The sequence below is a fragment of the Necator americanus genome, chromosome II, assembly GCF_031761385.1.
Source record: "Necator americanus strain Aroian chromosome II, whole genome shotgun sequence".
Taxonomy (NCBI): domain Eukaryota; kingdom Metazoa; phylum Nematoda; class Chromadorea; order Rhabditida; family Ancylostomatidae; genus Necator; species Necator americanus.
This window is the reverse complement of record NC_087372.1, coordinates 20,261,348-20,278,706: the sequence shown is the minus strand read 5'-3', so window position 1 is coordinate 20,278,706 and position 17,359 is coordinate 20,261,348. Positions and strand designations below refer to the sequence as shown.

Sequence of the window (17,359 nt, the reverse complement as noted above, 5' to 3'; positions counted from 1 at the left end):
TGCTGCGAGTATGTAGGATGATCTCTATCGAGGGCATTTTGCTTGTTTCGGAATTTTGTTTGGTCCCAAAACAGGCAAAATGGTCTCGATAAAGTCCCGCTGTTGGCTGGTTTTCGATGTAAGTGGACAGGATCGCAAATACGGGGCACAGGGGGGACGGTCAAGAGGTACCCGTATGATGTGCCGCCGCCTATCCAGGAGGCTAATGAGCGTCGATAATTGCACCGCGCGTCTCCTTATACCGTCATATCGCTACAGTAGCCTGATTGCTCCTCTTGTGCTACGTCTCCTTGACGCCCCGCTCACGCCACCCTCCACACCCATTTCGCCGCGTCTGCTGCTCTTACGAGGAGTTTTTTTCGCCGCGGCTGCAGCTTTCATGATGCACTTTTAAAATTGAACGAAAAGGAAAGTACCTAGTATTAGATGTTGTTTGAAACTCTACATAAAATATCCTTGTACAGGCAAAATGGTCTCGATAAAGTCCCATTAATAAGATAAGTTAATATAAAAGAAGGAAAGAATGAAAGAGTTTTATATAAGTGATATGCCATTTAGAAATGCGAGTGAAAACGACAATATCCTGTTTTGAATTGTTAGGTGGAAATCACTCATCCATCTCTGGGAATACAAAAGATGTTTCAAATAATGTCCCATTGATAGGTGTAATGCTATTTTTTTTTTACTTTTTTCGCTTTCTAGGAAATTCTTTTTGCTTATCTAGCTGGGTAAAACTGGCATCCAGCGACTAATGAGGCGCGAATAGTGCCTCGCAGACATACACTGTACCTAGAGGTATATCTCGAAGATACAAAGGTCTCTGTTCGCTATTAATACACCTAACCTGTCATATTGATTTGACGCAGAGAATAGATAGAAATGAAGCGATAAAACCCTGTTGAAAGTGGTTTGAAGAACCATATAAAGTTTTATTCTATAAAACGTACAACCAAGGATTGAAATATTTGATTTGCGCTCTATATAAACATTATATCCATGTAAAGTTTTGAAAAGATAAAATGTAGAAAGCAGTTAAAAGAATATATACAAATAGTAAGCAGATAAAGTTGCTGTACGCATAACTGCTGCAGTTGAGAGTTGAACACGAAGTCGTTGAATGGCATCGTGACGAACACATACTTGTGCACTGCGAGTTTATATAGAAGAATTAAGGCGTAAAATGTGTGAAATTATGAGATGTGTGGAAATATATGCATGTTATTTTTTTCCCTGCAGCATCTTTTTAAGATAATCTTTACTCATGTGAAGTTATAGAATTATCTAATCCCCTTTTATTTCCAATAATATGCGCTAAGTTTACTATATGCGTACGTCAGAATTTCCTGCGTCAATTCATTTTTCACTCCCCTCTCTTCAATATTAGCAGCATTCACCGCATCATCGCGGCACCAACGTCGCGCACGGCATTGATTAGAGGGCAATAAGGAGGCGGGGTATTGGTGATCTCAGGCGCTCGTGGAAGATGTCCAGCTGGTGGATCGGCAGCCGTAATTACGCGGAGGCGTGCGGTGCTGAAGGGAGGACAGGGGCAGCCAGCCGATTTTCACGAGTACTTCTTGTCCCGCACCCTAGGTACAGTTCTTAATCTCTGTTTAGGTTAGTAGGTGTTCCTTTCCATCATGCGGCTGAATCGTATTTTCGGTCGAAAAAGGGATCACTAAAGAATGATGAGGCGTCAAATAGATAGCACTTTGCTTAATATGTGGCTGTTCCCCATGTGAGCTTTTATGTTGGATGATTGCTGTGTCCACCGACAATGGACTTTTGTTACTTTCGTAAAAAGAGAATACATCAGCAAAAAAATTGGTAGGCTTTGCATGGTAGACTTCAACATGAGCGAATGTTGTTTTCATTTTGGCATGACCGTTCTTAATTTGTCTTTAAAGTCTTCGACAATAAACTTGTAGAGAGATTTCTCACTACGGATCACTTCCTCCAACTCAACTCATAAGAAGGAGTTTCGAACTCGTTTTCATTATCTGTTGGTTGGTCGAAGTAGTTGATAATGCCTATGAATTTTTGGGTGGAGCGAACATAATTACGGCAGGACGAGTTGATTTGTGTTCGTGAGAATCAATCAGATGGAAGATTGATAGATGCACAACCAAGCCAATTCTCTTATATTCCGTAGTTGAGTCTTTTCTCCGCCCGGTAACTTTTGTCATCTTCTCTTGACTAATTAGTTTCGCTTCTTCCTCAATATATAAAAAGGATAAAGTTTCTGGCGTTAATCAATCCGCTTGGGATGCGCCCCCATGTTCACTTCAATTCAGAATCGTTTGAGGTTTACGAACGTGTATCTGGCCTATACAATGACTTGCGGTGGCTAGCCGATGTGTCAAGTCAGTTTTTTTGTCCTCCCAGACAAGTCTGGTACAAATTCATCGACTCCGGAAGGATGAAAAGCTTGGTGAGCACTAGGGCGGATTCGAACCTCCGATCGATCGTGCAGGAAGCGGAACCTCTAACCGCTACACCACACCCGCCCTCCTCACTTCGATACGACTTCCTCTCAAACTTGGTTTAATTACCCAAGTTTGAGAGGAAGTCGTATCGAAATGGCTCTGTGGCCTTCTCGCATGCACGCGCGAGCTGTGGATGACTGCTTCCATGATCTAGATCGCATGGAAAGACGTATGATGCATGATCTCGAGCGTGGAATCATGCCATACTGGAGAGATGCGGACCTCAATATATAAATTTAAAAAAATGCAATCGTGTGCAATTTAATGCACCCAACGACTTCGAGGAGGATAGGTAGACATATGAGACTTTTCCCGATGTAGAGCTTGAAGTTTGTAAGAATCTCTACGGCAACTTTTAATGTCGCCTGTCCATAGACTTCCTGTGGAACCCGTATTTCGGTGGAGTCTCACCGTACGTTCACCCTAGGTTGAGGTTTCTGATTCCCGACGAAATCGGACATGCCTCATTTGTCGGTGTGTGAGATCTCGGAAGACGGTTAATAATTCGAAGAGCGAATCTAAGTTTTTTTAATCATCATTTCGTTTTCAGATGGTGGGTATATCCACTTGCATCCATGACAGCAAGAATGTTAACTTAAGAAAAAAGAAACTGGTGCTCATATATTACCTAACATTCCCATATATATGTATATATATATACATATATATGTGTATATATATGTATATATACATATATATGTGTATATATATGTAGGTATATATATATATATATATATATATATATATATATATATATATATATCAGACTTGGTGGTTTTAGCTTCGCTCCCCTTCACTCATCAACGAAAAATAATATTAGTGTTATTAGTTCTATGAAAGTGGACTTGTGTATCTCCAGCAATCCTTCTTCCTTTTTTATATTATAATTAAATGCGAAAGATTTCATAGTCTTCTTTCTAAACGCGTCAGTTCTACATTTGGAGAACATTAGAGCTTCAGCTTCAAACACTCCTTATCAATATATTATAGACAATATCTAAAAGTATCTCGCGAAATATGGATTTTTCTCGTGTTTTCTATAAACGGTTATCAAAGAATGGTGTTTTGGCATAAAATGACGTGAAAGACATCATCCTACTGATAAAGATAACGTTCCACGTCAGATCACATAAACATCCTGCTACTATTTAAGCAGCCGTTTTCATGCGGGTTTCCCCTTTCTGAGGAAGGCGTGCTACCAAATTGAGGCAAACGAAGAAGGAAATAGACACGCGGAGGAGTCACAAAGAGCCACGGCTATGAAACATCCCATTTACGTTTTGCGATATGCACGCGAAGTTATTGCGCAGCATTTCGATGCCGCGGGACCCGTCTCACCCCACGTTATAGCTATCTGGCGCCAGCGCGCCAACCCGACGCCGGTGGACCCGTCGCACCCCCTCCTACAGGTATCTGGCGCCAGTGGACCCGTCGCACCCCCTCCTACAGGTATCTGGCGCCAGTGGACCCGTCACATCCCTTTCTATAGGTATCTGACGCCGGTGAACCCGTCGCACACCATTTTATAGCTTTCTAGCGTCGAGGCACCAACTTGACGCCGGGCGGACCCATATCCCCTTTTATACTCATCTGGCACCAGCGCACCAATCCGACGCCGGTGGACCCGTCGCACACCCTCCTATAGGTATTTGGCGCGGGTGGACCCGTTGCACCACCTTCCATAGGTATCTAGCGCCGGTGGACCCGTCGCACCTTCTTCCATAGGTATCTGGCGCCGGTGGACCCATCACATCCCCTTCTATAGGTATCTGACGCCAGTGGGCCCGTCGCACCACCTTCCATAGGTACCTGGCGCCGGCGCACCAATCTGACGCCATTGGACCCGTCACACCCTCTTCTATGGGTATCTGATGCCCGAGAGCTTTAGACAAGCTAAACAGCAGCTTTTTAAGTGGCGCGCCTAAACACAAAGTTCATTCCACAGAAGCGTGTTTTGCGTACTTTTCTACCATTCTACTATATATATATATATATATATATATATATATATATATATATATATATATATATATATATATATATACATATATATATATATATGTACCAGTCTGAGCGTCCGGCTAAAGGGACTTCCGGATTTCAGACTCTGTGTGGTGTTCGCTTCGCTCCCCTTCACTGATCACCTTGATCACCTTGATTCCCGTTGATCTTCGCACTGCTCGAACGGGCGCCAGTAATTCTTCCATTTGTCCCGATCGCGTGCCAGAGTAGCCCAGTGGTTCCTCCTTTCGCGTCATAGAGAAGAGCATCATATTTTTCTTTGAAGGACTTCGTGAAGAAATCTGACCATCGGGTCGGCGGTCTTCCTGTAGTGCGCTTAATATCGCGGGGAACCCAGTCGCTCACGGCTCTGGTCCAACGGTTGTTGTTAAAGCACATCACGTGTCCGGCCTACCTTATTTTAATTTCTTTGGCAAACGCGGCGACGTCTCTAATCTTTGATCGCTGACGTAGGAGAGGACTTTGAATCCCGTCCCTCACTTGCGTGAAACGGGATACTCCTAGCACTCTCTCAATTGCTCGTACAATGACGCTCACCGCGTTTTCTTCCTGCTTGCAAAATGCCCAGGTTTCCGAAGCATAGGTCAAAGCAGGAAGTACGGTGGTGTTGAAGATGTGAGCGCGGAGCCGAGTGTTCCTGGTCTTCTTCACTACATCCTCGATGCTCTTATACGCTCCCCAAGCCGCTCGTCTCCTCGTGCCCAGCTCGGGGGTCAGGTCGTTCATCATGTTCAATTCCCGACCCAGATAAACGTAGCTGGTGCATTCGGATATGTTCGTTCCGGTGAGCGTGAATGGGGCATCCGAGACCCATCCGTTCTGCATGAACATCGTCTTGTCTAGATTCAGCTGAAGACCGATGCATCCACATGTTTCGTCGAATTCGGTCAGCATTCGTTCTGCTTGGCTGAAGCCAGATGTTATCAGAACGATGTCATCAGCAAAGCGCAAATGGTGTAGCTGCCGACCGTCGATCTCCACTCCTATGTCGTCCCATTCCAACTTTCGCATTGCGTTCTCGAGGGTGGCTGTGAATATTTTGGGTGAGATTGTATCACCCTGTCGGACCCCCCTCTTCACGTCAATGATGATGTTCTTGTAGAATGGCGAAATTCCTGTCGTGAAGTTACTCTACAACTCTCGAAGTACCTTTATGTACTGAGTAGGGACGCCTTGGTTGTCCAAGGCTTCCACGACCGCTTCCGTCTCAACTGAGTCGAAGGACTCCTTCAAGTCGATGAAGATGAGACAGAGCGGCATCTTGAGATCCCAGTTTATGATAGTTTTGGGATTTCTCTCTCTGAACTTTGCGGCTTTCTCTGCTCTCCTTGTGAAGGAAAATCTTCCTCGGAGGAGGCGATGGTCCGATCCCGTATAGAACTTTGGTACAACAGTGACGTCCGTCAAGCAGAAGCTTTTATTGACGATGATGTGGTCTATTTCATTACGGTACCTTCCTCCGGGTGACTCCCACGTCCAGCGTAGAGAGGACGGCTTCTGGAATTGCGAGTTCCCATGGATGGTCTTAGTCGTTATGATGAACTCGGAGAGCCTCTCCCCCTGGTCGTTCCATTGTAGGCTGTGGGTCCCGATGTGAAGTTCCTCCGGCGTTCTTCTTGGGCCAACTTTGGCGTTGAAATCGCCAATTATGACCTTGTAGAAGGCATGATCTTCTCGGTGGAACTTCTCAATGATCAATGAAAATAAATTAATTATAGTGACATTTTCTGTAAAATTAGAATTGTGATTTTCTAACAACGTTTTCTTCTTTTTTTAAAGGAAATTTAGGCTAAGGATTCATAGTTTTCTTTGTAAACGCGTCAGCTCTATTTGGAGAACATACAAACTTCAACTATAATCACTCTTTCGATGCCAATGTAATATAGACACGACTTGGAATCATTACTCTTGTTTCCCCCCACAGTTATCAGAGAATGATATAAAATGAAGTGAATGACATCATCGTATTAATAAAGATAGCGTTCCACATCAGATCATGTAAACAGTTGGCTACTATGTAAGCAGCAGTTAGCATTCGTGCTTCCACTTTCTCAAGAACGGAGGAGTCTTAGAGGTGAAAAGCAACGCGGAAAGTGGATACGACTATGAAGCGTTTGCGACGTCCTATTTACCTTTTGCGACATGCACACGAAGTTACTGTGCAATGCCTCTACACCACGACACAGGATTACGACGCTGTGCGGCCCGTCGCACCCCATTTCAAGGCTTTCTGGCTCAGGCGCGCCAATCCGACGCCGGTGGACCCGTCACATACACATACACATACACATATATACATATACATACACGTACACATACACACGTATAATATATAGATATATAAAGTTAGGAGTAAAGTTTCTGGCGTTAATCAATCCGCTTGGGATGCGCCCCCACGTTCACTTCAATTCAGAATCGTTTGATGTTTTAAAGGCATCACCCCACGAATCTGAGGTGGTGCCTTTATTTCAGATTTTCTTTTTCAGATGAGATTTCAGGTGGAGTATTCGTATACGGGATGGGAGACTACGGAGAGGGAGGTGATTCCGTCCATTTCTTGCTAATTGCCGTAAAAAACGGCCCGGAAGATGCGGCGCCGCACAAGACTGGCGCGCTCCAATCGAACCTCTTGTACAAAATGGTGCGCCAAAACGAATGAAGCCGTATCTTCCGAGCCGTTTTTTACGGCAATTAGGAAGAAATGGATGGAATCACCCCCTTCTCCGTAGTCTCCCATCCTGTATACGAATACTCCACCTGAAATCTGCACCACCTCAGATTCGTGGGATGATGCCTTTAAGAACGTGTAACTGGCCTATACAATGACCTGCGGTGGCTAGCCGTTGTGTCAAGTCGGTGTTTTTATCCTCCCAGACAAGTTTTGTACCAATTTATCGACCCCGGAGGGATTAAAGGCTTGGTGAGCACTAGGGCAGATTCGGACCTCCGATCGATCGTGCAATGACAGTGGAACAACTTTCCGACTGCGCTTCATCCGCCCTAGAAGTCGCACAAAATAGAACTAATCATGTTGGTTTATACATCGTCTGATGTGACGTCTTTGTCTTGGATGAGGCGATCTGACTGTCTCCCTATAATTTGGCCAAGGGAATGGAAACTCTTCTCCATTATTACGTCAAAAGACGCAGTGTTCTCCAAATGTCATTGAGCAGGCCAAATCAAATTCTGTTTGAAGTTCTTCGCTGTGGCTTGGCTTTGGGAGAGGTCAGCTAACATCCATACAAGCAGCTCCATTTACATAGAATGATTTTCATCATAACCATAGACGGTAGTGCCCGCATCTTAGATCTGCCTTCCAAGGTAGAGTAAGGGCAACGAAGAAACACAGTCAGCTTGATATTGCTAACGGTATGAGACGAAATATTATACTTCTTTCAGCTAAGAGGATGAATGCCAGAGCGGGTTCATTTCACCTCAACTTTATATTGGATTATATATATGTTTATATTTATATATATGTAGGGATTCTTTGAAGTGTAGATTATGAGTATTCATTTCTTTCATCCACATCGATTCCCAGCTTTTTTTATTTGTCGACTTTAGCGCGAGTGGGAAGTTGAACAGGGAGCTTTCTAAACGTGTGAGAATGATCGCCTTCTTCCATCATCATTAATTCTTACTGGTTTACTGCAAACGAGTCTTTCCTCAGATGCTTTTGCAACTCGGTGATTCTCCGCATCGATTAGCTCAAGAATGAGTCATACCAAATCCCAGCATAAAATATTGCTGCTCACATCCAAGAATTTCCTACAGTTAAAGTGTCTGAAGCAAACGCATCTCAAAATGTGCGAAACCGTCCGACGCGGCCATAGAAAAGAATTGCACCCACGTTAGGACAACGGCGTCTTGACAGTTTGGCCACTATTGCGTTCGGACATGTGCAGCGCGTTTGCCTTGACCTATGCTGACAACTACCCTGCAGAATGAAACGCGTGGCTAAATGTGTTTGCCCGCCGAGACGAAGTAAACTACTGTGTCCTCGCATTCAGAACACATACTCTTCAGGAGTCTAGGTCAAAGGGGCACAGATTTTGGCTCTTCGTGGGTAGTGAGTAATACATTTATTAAGTGGCTGTATTTTAGAGGAGAACACTGCAATAATGCATGATTCAGCAACACTACACTAACAGCATTCAAAAAACACAAAACTTGAGTGAGGAGGAACAGATAATTACACATGCTACTTTAGTTTGGTGTCGCCTACAGCCGATCCATGTGATTAGGATGCGACTTTCTCATTCCATCCCTATACTAGCTCTTCCTTATACACCCAACGTTCGCAACATTCAGTGATAGTATTTCGTTAACCTTTCTTTTATACGTACAGAAAGAGAGTGCGCATCCCGTATATCATGCAAGCTCAAAGTCAGCATAGACAATGTTCCAGACCCGACTCGTGATTGTGACTCTGATCTGAACGTTACGTCTGCGAGTCATAATCACGATCAGATCACATTCATCGTCATGAACGCGTGTAATATAACAGTAGCACAAAAATTTAGCAAATGAACAATCAAATTTCTACGTATAAATGAAGAAACTTTCCAGATCAGGGATGTCTTTCGTTCAAATTTTCAGTTCTTGTACAACTAAGACTGGCAGTGGAATAAACTTTTTTGCGATATTGATGCCTTTATGGTCAAAATACGTGACTTTGAGTAATAAAAAACCATCTCTGCAGCAAGCCTAAAAAACAATGATGCGTTTTGTTATGGGGAAAATTTGTCATTACTAAAATCGCACTGCCTCAACAAAGCAAATTCTTTTGGGAGTACATGAAGGGAAGCGAAGAACGTTAGTGTTTGGGATCCACGCCTTCTTTCTTTCATGTGCACTGATTCTGTACATTCACAGGCTCCGCTGAATATAGTACTGTACAACGTTTTCTCCGAGCATGGCCCAGATCTTTATGGAACTGAGCCCATTTCATTTTACTTGAAGAATCTCATCCTAAACTGGAATATTGTTGCCCTCCTTTCACCACTGGCACTTCCTTTATCTGGGCTCAATTACCTCTGTTCATGGAAAGCATTAGAAAAGCACAAGAAATGGGGAATACGTGAGTAATTCAATTTTTCTTCTTTGCTCTTTGACTGGACCTATAATCACTCTAGTTTTACTTTCCTTCTTGTTTTCTTTTTAATCGTCTATTTTTTTTAGCTGTTCGTCTGTCTTACTGGCGGCATTACTCTCCCCTGTTTTTGCTTTTTGCATCCTTTTCTACATGGTGCATCATTTTCTTCAATCAGCCGCACAAGGAAGAGCGGTTCTTGTTTCCGATATATCCTCTAATAGCTTTAATGGCAGCAGTTGCATTAGATTCTGCTGAACGGTGCGTGCGTGAATCACCATGGATTATTTTATCTGCTTCTTTAAATTTGTTTTTTTTTTCACATGTTTTAACAGCAGTGTTGCAGATTAGCGTCCCGCTTCATTCGTAAATTTTCATTCTTAAGTTGGGTGGTTATATTACTTTTTGTTACTGTGTCCATGTCTAGGACTTACGCACTCCACAGGAATTTTAGCGCTCATATTGAGGTATTTGTTTGGACATCATCAATCGTTCGTGTTTCTGGGGATCATTACCACACTGTGAGATCTTCATTGAAACTATATTTGCCAAATTCGTTTTTGAACTCAAGAATGTTGAAGCGATGTGAACAAGTTTTCTCGAGTCATTTGAGAGGCGCTGAAAAAGTTTTGTGTATGAAACCCGATTGCTTTGCCTCTCCTTTCTCGTGTACGTTTCGTATTAGATGACCACAAATTTATAGTCAGGTCAAAAAGACTCGAAGCGCAACTGCGTAGGCAGCTCTGCTCGAATTGAGACACTAGAGCTAGCGGGTGCGGTCGATGTGGGACCCTAATTTATCTCACCAGCCCGAGTGCTGAGAACAACAGTCTCGGCTAGATCGCGATCGCTAGCTCCACCGCTCCACTTCGAGAGCGGCCGTTTACGCAATTGCACCCGGCTTCAGTTCAATTGTACTTTACTGTATTTAGTTAGTTTTCAGTCTCATAAATTCCATTCTGCCATTAGTGGTTGCACTGAGACAACTTGAAAAGGTGCTGTGCCATTATAATACAGGTTTTGTTGTCCGTTCCCAAGGCAATGGGTTCAACCTGTAGTAAGTTGGATCGGAGTTGACGCCTGATGAACTTAGTGTATATATGCTGAGCGATTCCTCCTCAGTTGCAGTGTTCCATGACTCACATTTACTCAATTGTTCAGCGAGTGTTACGGCCTAACGCGGCAATCCGCATCTTCGCCAGAATCTATCCATCCGTCGCTATTCCATAAACGGCGGAACTTTACGTTTCGACTGAACTGTCTATCAACACCAATTGTCCACAGATCTTCCTCTACCGTCCAGAATCTTCTTTTACGACCAGGTGGCTTTTTCCAGTTTGAGTCTGGGAGCCTCCTCACAACAACTTGGACAGGATGATCAGATGATCTTCTCATAATGTGACCAGAGAAGCAAAGAGAGTTTTCACAGAGTACTTCAGAAGGAAGTGAACGTGGGGGCGCATCCCAAGCAGATTGATTAACGCCAGAAACTTTATCCTTTATCTTTTGCTTCAGAAGGCCGAGCAAGATATTCGCCAAAAGTACCCTAGCAGTCGTTTAAACAGCTTTCTCTCCTAGAGTGTAGGGTGATTTGCGGATAGGTAGACGGGCAGTTTGACTTCGTTGACGATGAGGGGATCGACCACAGCCGCTTGATCAATGAGTTGAATGCCGAATTGGCTTTAGCGCACCTTTGTTTAATGTCTCATGGCTCCCATCGTTTTTCAGCACACAACTCAAATAAAAGAACTCATCCACGAGTTCAATATGTTGTCCGTCCACTCTGATTCCCGTTGGTTCTTGAGGAGACACATCTGCTTGCATGTATTGGAGCGGAGTCGCAGCACGTAGGGTGCAGGTAATTTCGACACAAGGTTAAGAACATGTTGTAAATTCGTGCTGCGAATATTACTACGTCATCGGCGTCCCTGAGATCCACCGAGGGACATGCAGACGGTGCTAAAACGACATCGGCGGGAGACAGCTCAACTGTTCTTTGCATTGTGTCACCGACGGCAAAGTTGAACTAAAAAGGTCTCGCCATGACAGCTTTTCTCAGTCCAGTTTCCACTTCGAACAGTGTAGTTCATCGCTTCGTGCCGATGGAGTTTTAGGAAAATTCGTAGCCTAATAAACGAACTAAAAGCGTCGAGAAAACGGCCTCGTTGAGGAGGTTCGAAAGCGCCTTCAAAGTCCAGAAAAGCTAGCTGTAGAGGCTTTGAATATTTTGGTTTTTGATTGCGATTTTTGATAGGCGAATCCAGGACGATACGTTCCAAAACCTTGTACATTACACGCAGCGGTAATATTCGTCGGTAATTCCTGGGACGGATAGTTTCTTGTGGTTCTTCGCTTACCGTGGTGTGTGTCGATCGTAGAACGCGTACAAGTTCGGGGACTAACGGTGCTTCCCGGTTCAGCGAGATGTTGAAATGTTCCCACCAGTTGGACAAGGTTGCCTCCCGACAGCTACTCCGTTGGTGGTGTTGAGGACAGCCGAACACCTTTTCATTTTACCGCTATTCTGTCTCAGTAGAACACGAGCTTCTCTCGAGTTCTTGTCCTCCCACCCCTTTCAAACTTATAGCTTTCAATATAGATTCGTTCTCCCGATCACATTTCAGCTGACTAACCTGCTCAAACGCCTCTCCTGGCTGTACTCGGTAGTAGTGTGGGCTACACACAGAGATTGTACGTGGATACTGCATTTACTTAAAGAGTCAGCGTCATCAACTCACTTCTTGGTCCATACTTCAGTATTTATTGATATCCGTTGGCGAAATTCTTTCTGCATTCTTCGTCCTTCAGACCTGTCATGTCGATTTATTTTCGGTTGGAGTTGAACAACTCGATTTCTTTTCTGCAACCCTAACTTGGAGATGAGAAGAACTGGGCGGTGGTCGGAATCGAATATGACATCCCGAACAGCTCTAGGTTTTTGGATATCTGACAAAGGGATGTTCTTTGTCAGAACGTAATCGAGCTAAAGGGTTTTGCTGCTCTTATATCGTTAAAAGGGTTGTCCCTCGTCACGCTCGCCGGTGGCGACGATGATTCCTACTAAACGTGAATGCAATGATGAGGTTGGTCAAAGGTCTGTGAGACTGAGATTCTGTTAGCCCCGTGGAATAGAACCATTTTCCAAGCAAATCGAATTGTTCAAGTTCCATCTTTGCATTTGCATTATTTACGACAATTACCGCCTGTTAGCTTGGTGTCTTGGATACTCGTCCGTTTTGAGTCAAGTTGGTCACCCAAACTTTGATGACCGCTGTTATACTGGAACGTTCCGGTTTTAGAAAAAGGATCTTGCGTGAAGATTTCTCAATTTTCTGTAGCAGGAGAGTGGTCTTTCAACCAACCACACAATGGGCTAGAAAGGGCCAACTTGCTTTATGAAATTCAGGCGAAATTCTACTGGGCTCTGTTCTTTTTTGTGTCTGTTTAATGCCACAACTATGGGTGTTTTCAAATAATGGATAAATAAGTAAATTTAGAAAAATATTTTAAGCGATGTCGGTTTTCTGGTAGCAGACCCATTTAGGTGTACAAAAGCTTCAATGAACATCTGATGAATAATCAACAACTGCTTGATTTTTCGAAACGTGGGGTTAGCTGTTTTCTATTATCTACCGCTAACTTTTCTTATTTTTGATTCCTTCATTTCACGTTTTTATGCAGGACCCACTACGCGTGTGTGTTGGGAAGGAATGGTATCGATTTCCTTCATCATTCTTCCTGCCCCAGACTGCTGTGGATGCACGGTCACGTAAGCGAGGTAGGTAAACATTTTCTGCTGAACCGAATGTGGATTTTCTGCTTCTTCTAGGTATCCATCTATTTTTTTTGAAAAGTGAGTTTTCTGGTCTGCTTCCTAAGTACTACCCACAAGGAAAGTTACCATTTATTACGCGTCGCATTCCAACAGAGATGAACGATCTGAACCGTGAAGAGATGTCTAGGTGGTTATGTTGTTTTTCCTCAAGAGAACGCGCCACAGTTCTTCATTCTCTAATCTGGTGTACTTAGGTACGTACCACTGGACACTTGTGATTATGTCGTCGATCTTGACGTTCCAGATCAGGCCACAACCCTGGAGCCCAACTATGGACAAATGGCTCGTTGATGTTTTTCACCATTTTCACTTTAAAAATGGCTTATCAAACAAACTGATAGAGCAAAATGTTTATATTACTTCTACATATTACCAGTGAAAGGACCCTTGACAATGAAAATAACCCTAAAAAACTGAGCCCATAACAATGAATGGCCTATCGGGCCGTCCTCACTGATTTTTGACCGTTCGCACGCGTCGCAACTAATTTCGTAGCGAAAAAATGGCGCCCTACATCCGTTTTTCACGACGATTAGAGGAAGATGAGCGAATCCACGCTCGTTTCCGTAATCTACAAACCATGTGAATTACGTGGTACGTTGTCCTTAAACAGTCGGCGGAAACGAAATGTAGCATGATGACGCACCACGTCCTCGGTGGAGACATGCACAGAGATGTGGTAAGATGGGTTCTTCTACGTCGAAATGGCTCGCCGGCGGCAGATATTGTTATTAGCAGGTTTGGGTCTAACCGATTTTCCCAAAAGAAACGTTGTAAACCATTTCGCGAACATCACAACTGCATTCTACCCTAGTGCACGCCTTCATATGTTTTTGTATATGTTCTATTTTTCTGTTCTTTACCCTCATGATGTTTGCCAGACCCTCTCTTCAAAATTTGGATACATCCATGCGCACAGCTGCTTAAAGGGAGCAGTTTACATTGTATGACGTAGGACCCTCATCTTTTCATTATGATGATGACATTTACGTCATTTCACGTTAGCACCTCATGCTATGTTAGTTGCTGGAAGGGACGAGAAGAATGAAGTCTTACACCTCGTTTTTTTAGGTAGCTCTGTTGGAGAAGATACGATTTCAATTCTTTGGCAGAAATTTACGGGAAGTGACTCTAATTCAGATTTTTATTGATCAGTGATAGCAGTCGAGTTGAATGTTACAAAAAGTTTGAAGCTCAGCGTTAGCAGTAAAATATAGTTCCTACAAACTGTAGTCTTTGAAAAAATGCTCTGGAATCAGGTGAAGCCATAGGTGCGATAGGGAGGAGCCGGACCCTCCTCAGGTGAAGGGGGTCTAGCTCATGGAGTTCAGCTCAAGTGATGAGGATCCCTTAGCCAACTGTCCAAAAGTGAAGGTGGTCCCTTCGTCAACCGTCCAGAAGTGCAGTAGGTAGGAGCACCGATTCCGATTATCACATCTATGGGTGGAGTTACGGACTAGTGAAAAAGGTCTTATCTGCACTGCGCTGCGAAATATGAAAATCCTGTGCAAAAACGGAAAAAAATTAAATCCTTAAAACTTACAGGCGCTCAAAAAAGCAGAACTAACGATTAAAGTAATTCATCAAAACTATATAATCCTACTCATGCGCTATTATACGAGAAAATAATGAGAAACTGTGAGAAAGCAAAAAAAAAAGTGGTGCAGGGAATTTTACTTACTGAAGAGGAGTGATCAGTGTAAGCCTTCACTGAGGTTGCGTCACGTTGTCGTATTACAAAACGTTTTATTGTGACTGTAGGCAGCTTCTTTTTCTTCGTTTTATTGCGATGTGGTTTTCCAATGATTTTGTTTTTAGGCTGATGTCTTCGCACGTTTGTACTCTCATCCTTTCTTGATATCGTCAAAGTCGCACTGGTTCTACCGTGCTTTTTTTGTACCTTATCTTTCGGCAAAATATTCTTCATTTGCTAATTACACCCTTTACCAAAGAATACCTCCCACTGCTAGAATTTAATTCGTAGGTCGAATTTTTTATACATCATGTTTGATCACAGGACTGATTCTTCATTTTTTATTTCATTATACTTGTATCTTTGTGCATGTACATTTGATAACTGATTTGCAGTTGTTCAGTATATTTCATTGTTCACTATCATTCATTAAAAAAATATTTCAGAAAATTTTTCGTTCTTTAAAATCTTCTCATCTCTTCGCTTACTACTCTACACTCAATAAAAGAACCTTTAGCTAGTTATTTTTTGTGAATTTACGTGTTCATGAACTTTGTTTTCGTTTGTACCTCATCACTCTCAGGTGAGGTAAGTCAAAAATGTGCGTTGTTGTAGTTATTTGTACCTTTCTTGCTCTTGCATTGACGCATGTCTTGTTCATTGTCCACTTTACTCTATTCCTCTTCTTCATGCACTTCACGAATGAACGTTCAGTGTTATTGCAACTTCTGAATACGCCGTGCAAACTTTACTTGGTAATACTGTATTCGTTAACCTTCTAATGTCGGGTTTCTAGTCAATAAAACGTGGCTTTCAAGCATTCTACTGTTCTACGATGTATGTGCTCCTCAGATTACTGTATTGAAATTGGAACGCAGTCACATGTTCATTATGTTAGGAAGCATGTATGGAGGCGCACAACGAGGAAACGGATCTTGCAGCTGCGAAGAAGTTCCTTCAAGTGAATCGAGAAGTTCTCCGAAAATCAAGGATGTATTGAAAGTAAGGGCTCTTTTTCCTGTTTGTAGTATTTGTGCTGCAAAAGTGTGGCTGTTGTTATAAAAAGTCTGAAGACGTCAAAACATAACAAAAGACTTTTTGGTGAAAAAAAAAAAACATTTTTTGTTCATGAAGCAAAATTATTTGGGAATTTCTTTACTTCTACTGTCGAAATGGTGCTATAGTTGACTTTCCCTGTTGTTGTTCTGAACCTATTATAATGTTTTAGAAATAATCTTCGATATATCACGTCAAAAAGCTATAGTTAAGTTAAGTTAATAGTAAGCAAAGCAGAAGGAAAAGTTAATGTATGTTTGGCCAAAACAGGGTTATACAAATGATTGTACACACCCATTCGAACATATTCGGCGCCAAGCGTATTTGAAGAACCAGTCTGAACGTCCGGCTAAAGGCGGACTTCAGACTTTGTGTGGTGTTTGTTTCGCTCGCTGTCACTGATCAACGAAAATTAATATTAGTGCCGTTTTCTATGAAATTGGACTTGTGTATCTCCAACAATCTTTCTTCCTTATTTTGTCGTCGTCACTGATTAATGAAAATAAATTAGTAATAATGACATTTTTTTTTATAAAATTAGAGTTGTGTTTTTCTAACAACGTTTTCTTCTGTTTCTTAAACGAAATTTAGGCTAAAAATGTCATAGCTTTCTTTGTAAACGCGTCAGTTCTACATCTGGAGAACATTCGAACTTCACCTTTAAGCACTCCTTCGATATCTATGTAAGATAGACACGACTTGGAATCATTACTCAAAGTATAGGTTTCAATCTTGCTTTCCCCAACACTTAAACACGGTGATGTTTCACCTAAAATGAAGAGAACGACATCATAGTACTGATGAAAATAGCGTTCCACATCAGATCACGTAAACATTTGGCTACTATATAAGCAGCAGTTAACATTCGTGTTTTCACTTTCTGAAGAACGGAGGAGTCGTAGTGGTGAAAAGGAACGCGGAAAGTGGATACCACTATGGAACGTTTGTAACGTCCCATATACCTTTTGCGACATCCACACGAAGTTACTGCGCGACACTTCTACACCAGGACACGGGAGTCCGTCGCCGGTGGACCCGTCGCACCCCACTTTGTGGATATCTGGCGCCGGGCACTAATCCGACGCCGGTAGACCAGTTGCACCCCATATAATAGCCTTTAGGCATCGAAGCACCAGTTCTAAGCAGATGGACCCATCGCACCCCTTATTATAGCT

The 17,359-nt window shown here is 42.9% G+C and overlaps 2 protein-coding genes across 5 annotated transcripts in view; one reads left to right on the top strand and one right to left on the bottom strand.

Annotated features, from left to right (window-relative positions):
• Window positions 1-17,359, top strand: part of RB195_018628 (uncharacterized protein) — a gene marked incomplete at both ends in the record, with an annotated part of 64,937 nt that overhangs the window by 11,043 nt on the left and 36,535 nt on the right. For 2 of the 4 annotated variants that reach the window (XM_064186155.1, XM_064186156.1), the window contains 10 exons: window positions 9,384-9,588; window positions 9,690-9,861; window positions 9,947-10,067; window positions 13,145-13,210; window positions 13,282-13,378; window positions 13,430-13,453; window positions 13,529-13,562; window positions 13,630-13,717; window positions 15,254-15,312; window positions 15,947-16,130. In XM_064186155.1, the coding sequence (XP_064042033.1) occupies window positions 9,384-9,588; window positions 9,690-9,861; window positions 9,947-10,067; window positions 13,145-13,210; window positions 13,282-13,378; window positions 13,430-13,453; window positions 13,529-13,562; window positions 13,630-13,717; window positions 15,254-15,312; window positions 15,947-16,130 (1,050 nt within the window). Of the gene's footprint in view, window positions 1-7,026; window positions 7,150-9,383; window positions 9,589-9,689; window positions 9,862-9,946; window positions 10,122-13,144; window positions 13,211-13,281; window positions 13,379-13,429; window positions 13,563-13,629; window positions 13,727-14,755; window positions 14,845-15,253; window positions 15,313-15,946; window positions 16,131-17,359 lie in introns of those variants that run through there. The other 2 variants (XM_064186153.1, XM_064186152.1) reach the window with 2 other exon arrangements.
• On the bottom strand, window positions 4,899-5,519 carry RB195_018633 (uncharacterized protein; the record flags this gene model as incomplete). The annotated part of the gene is made up of 1 exon (XM_064186161.1): window positions 4,899-5,519. The coding sequence occupies one exon, from the start codon at window positions 5,517-5,519 to the stop codon at window positions 4,899-4,901; it is 621 nt and encodes a 206-aa protein (XP_064042041.1).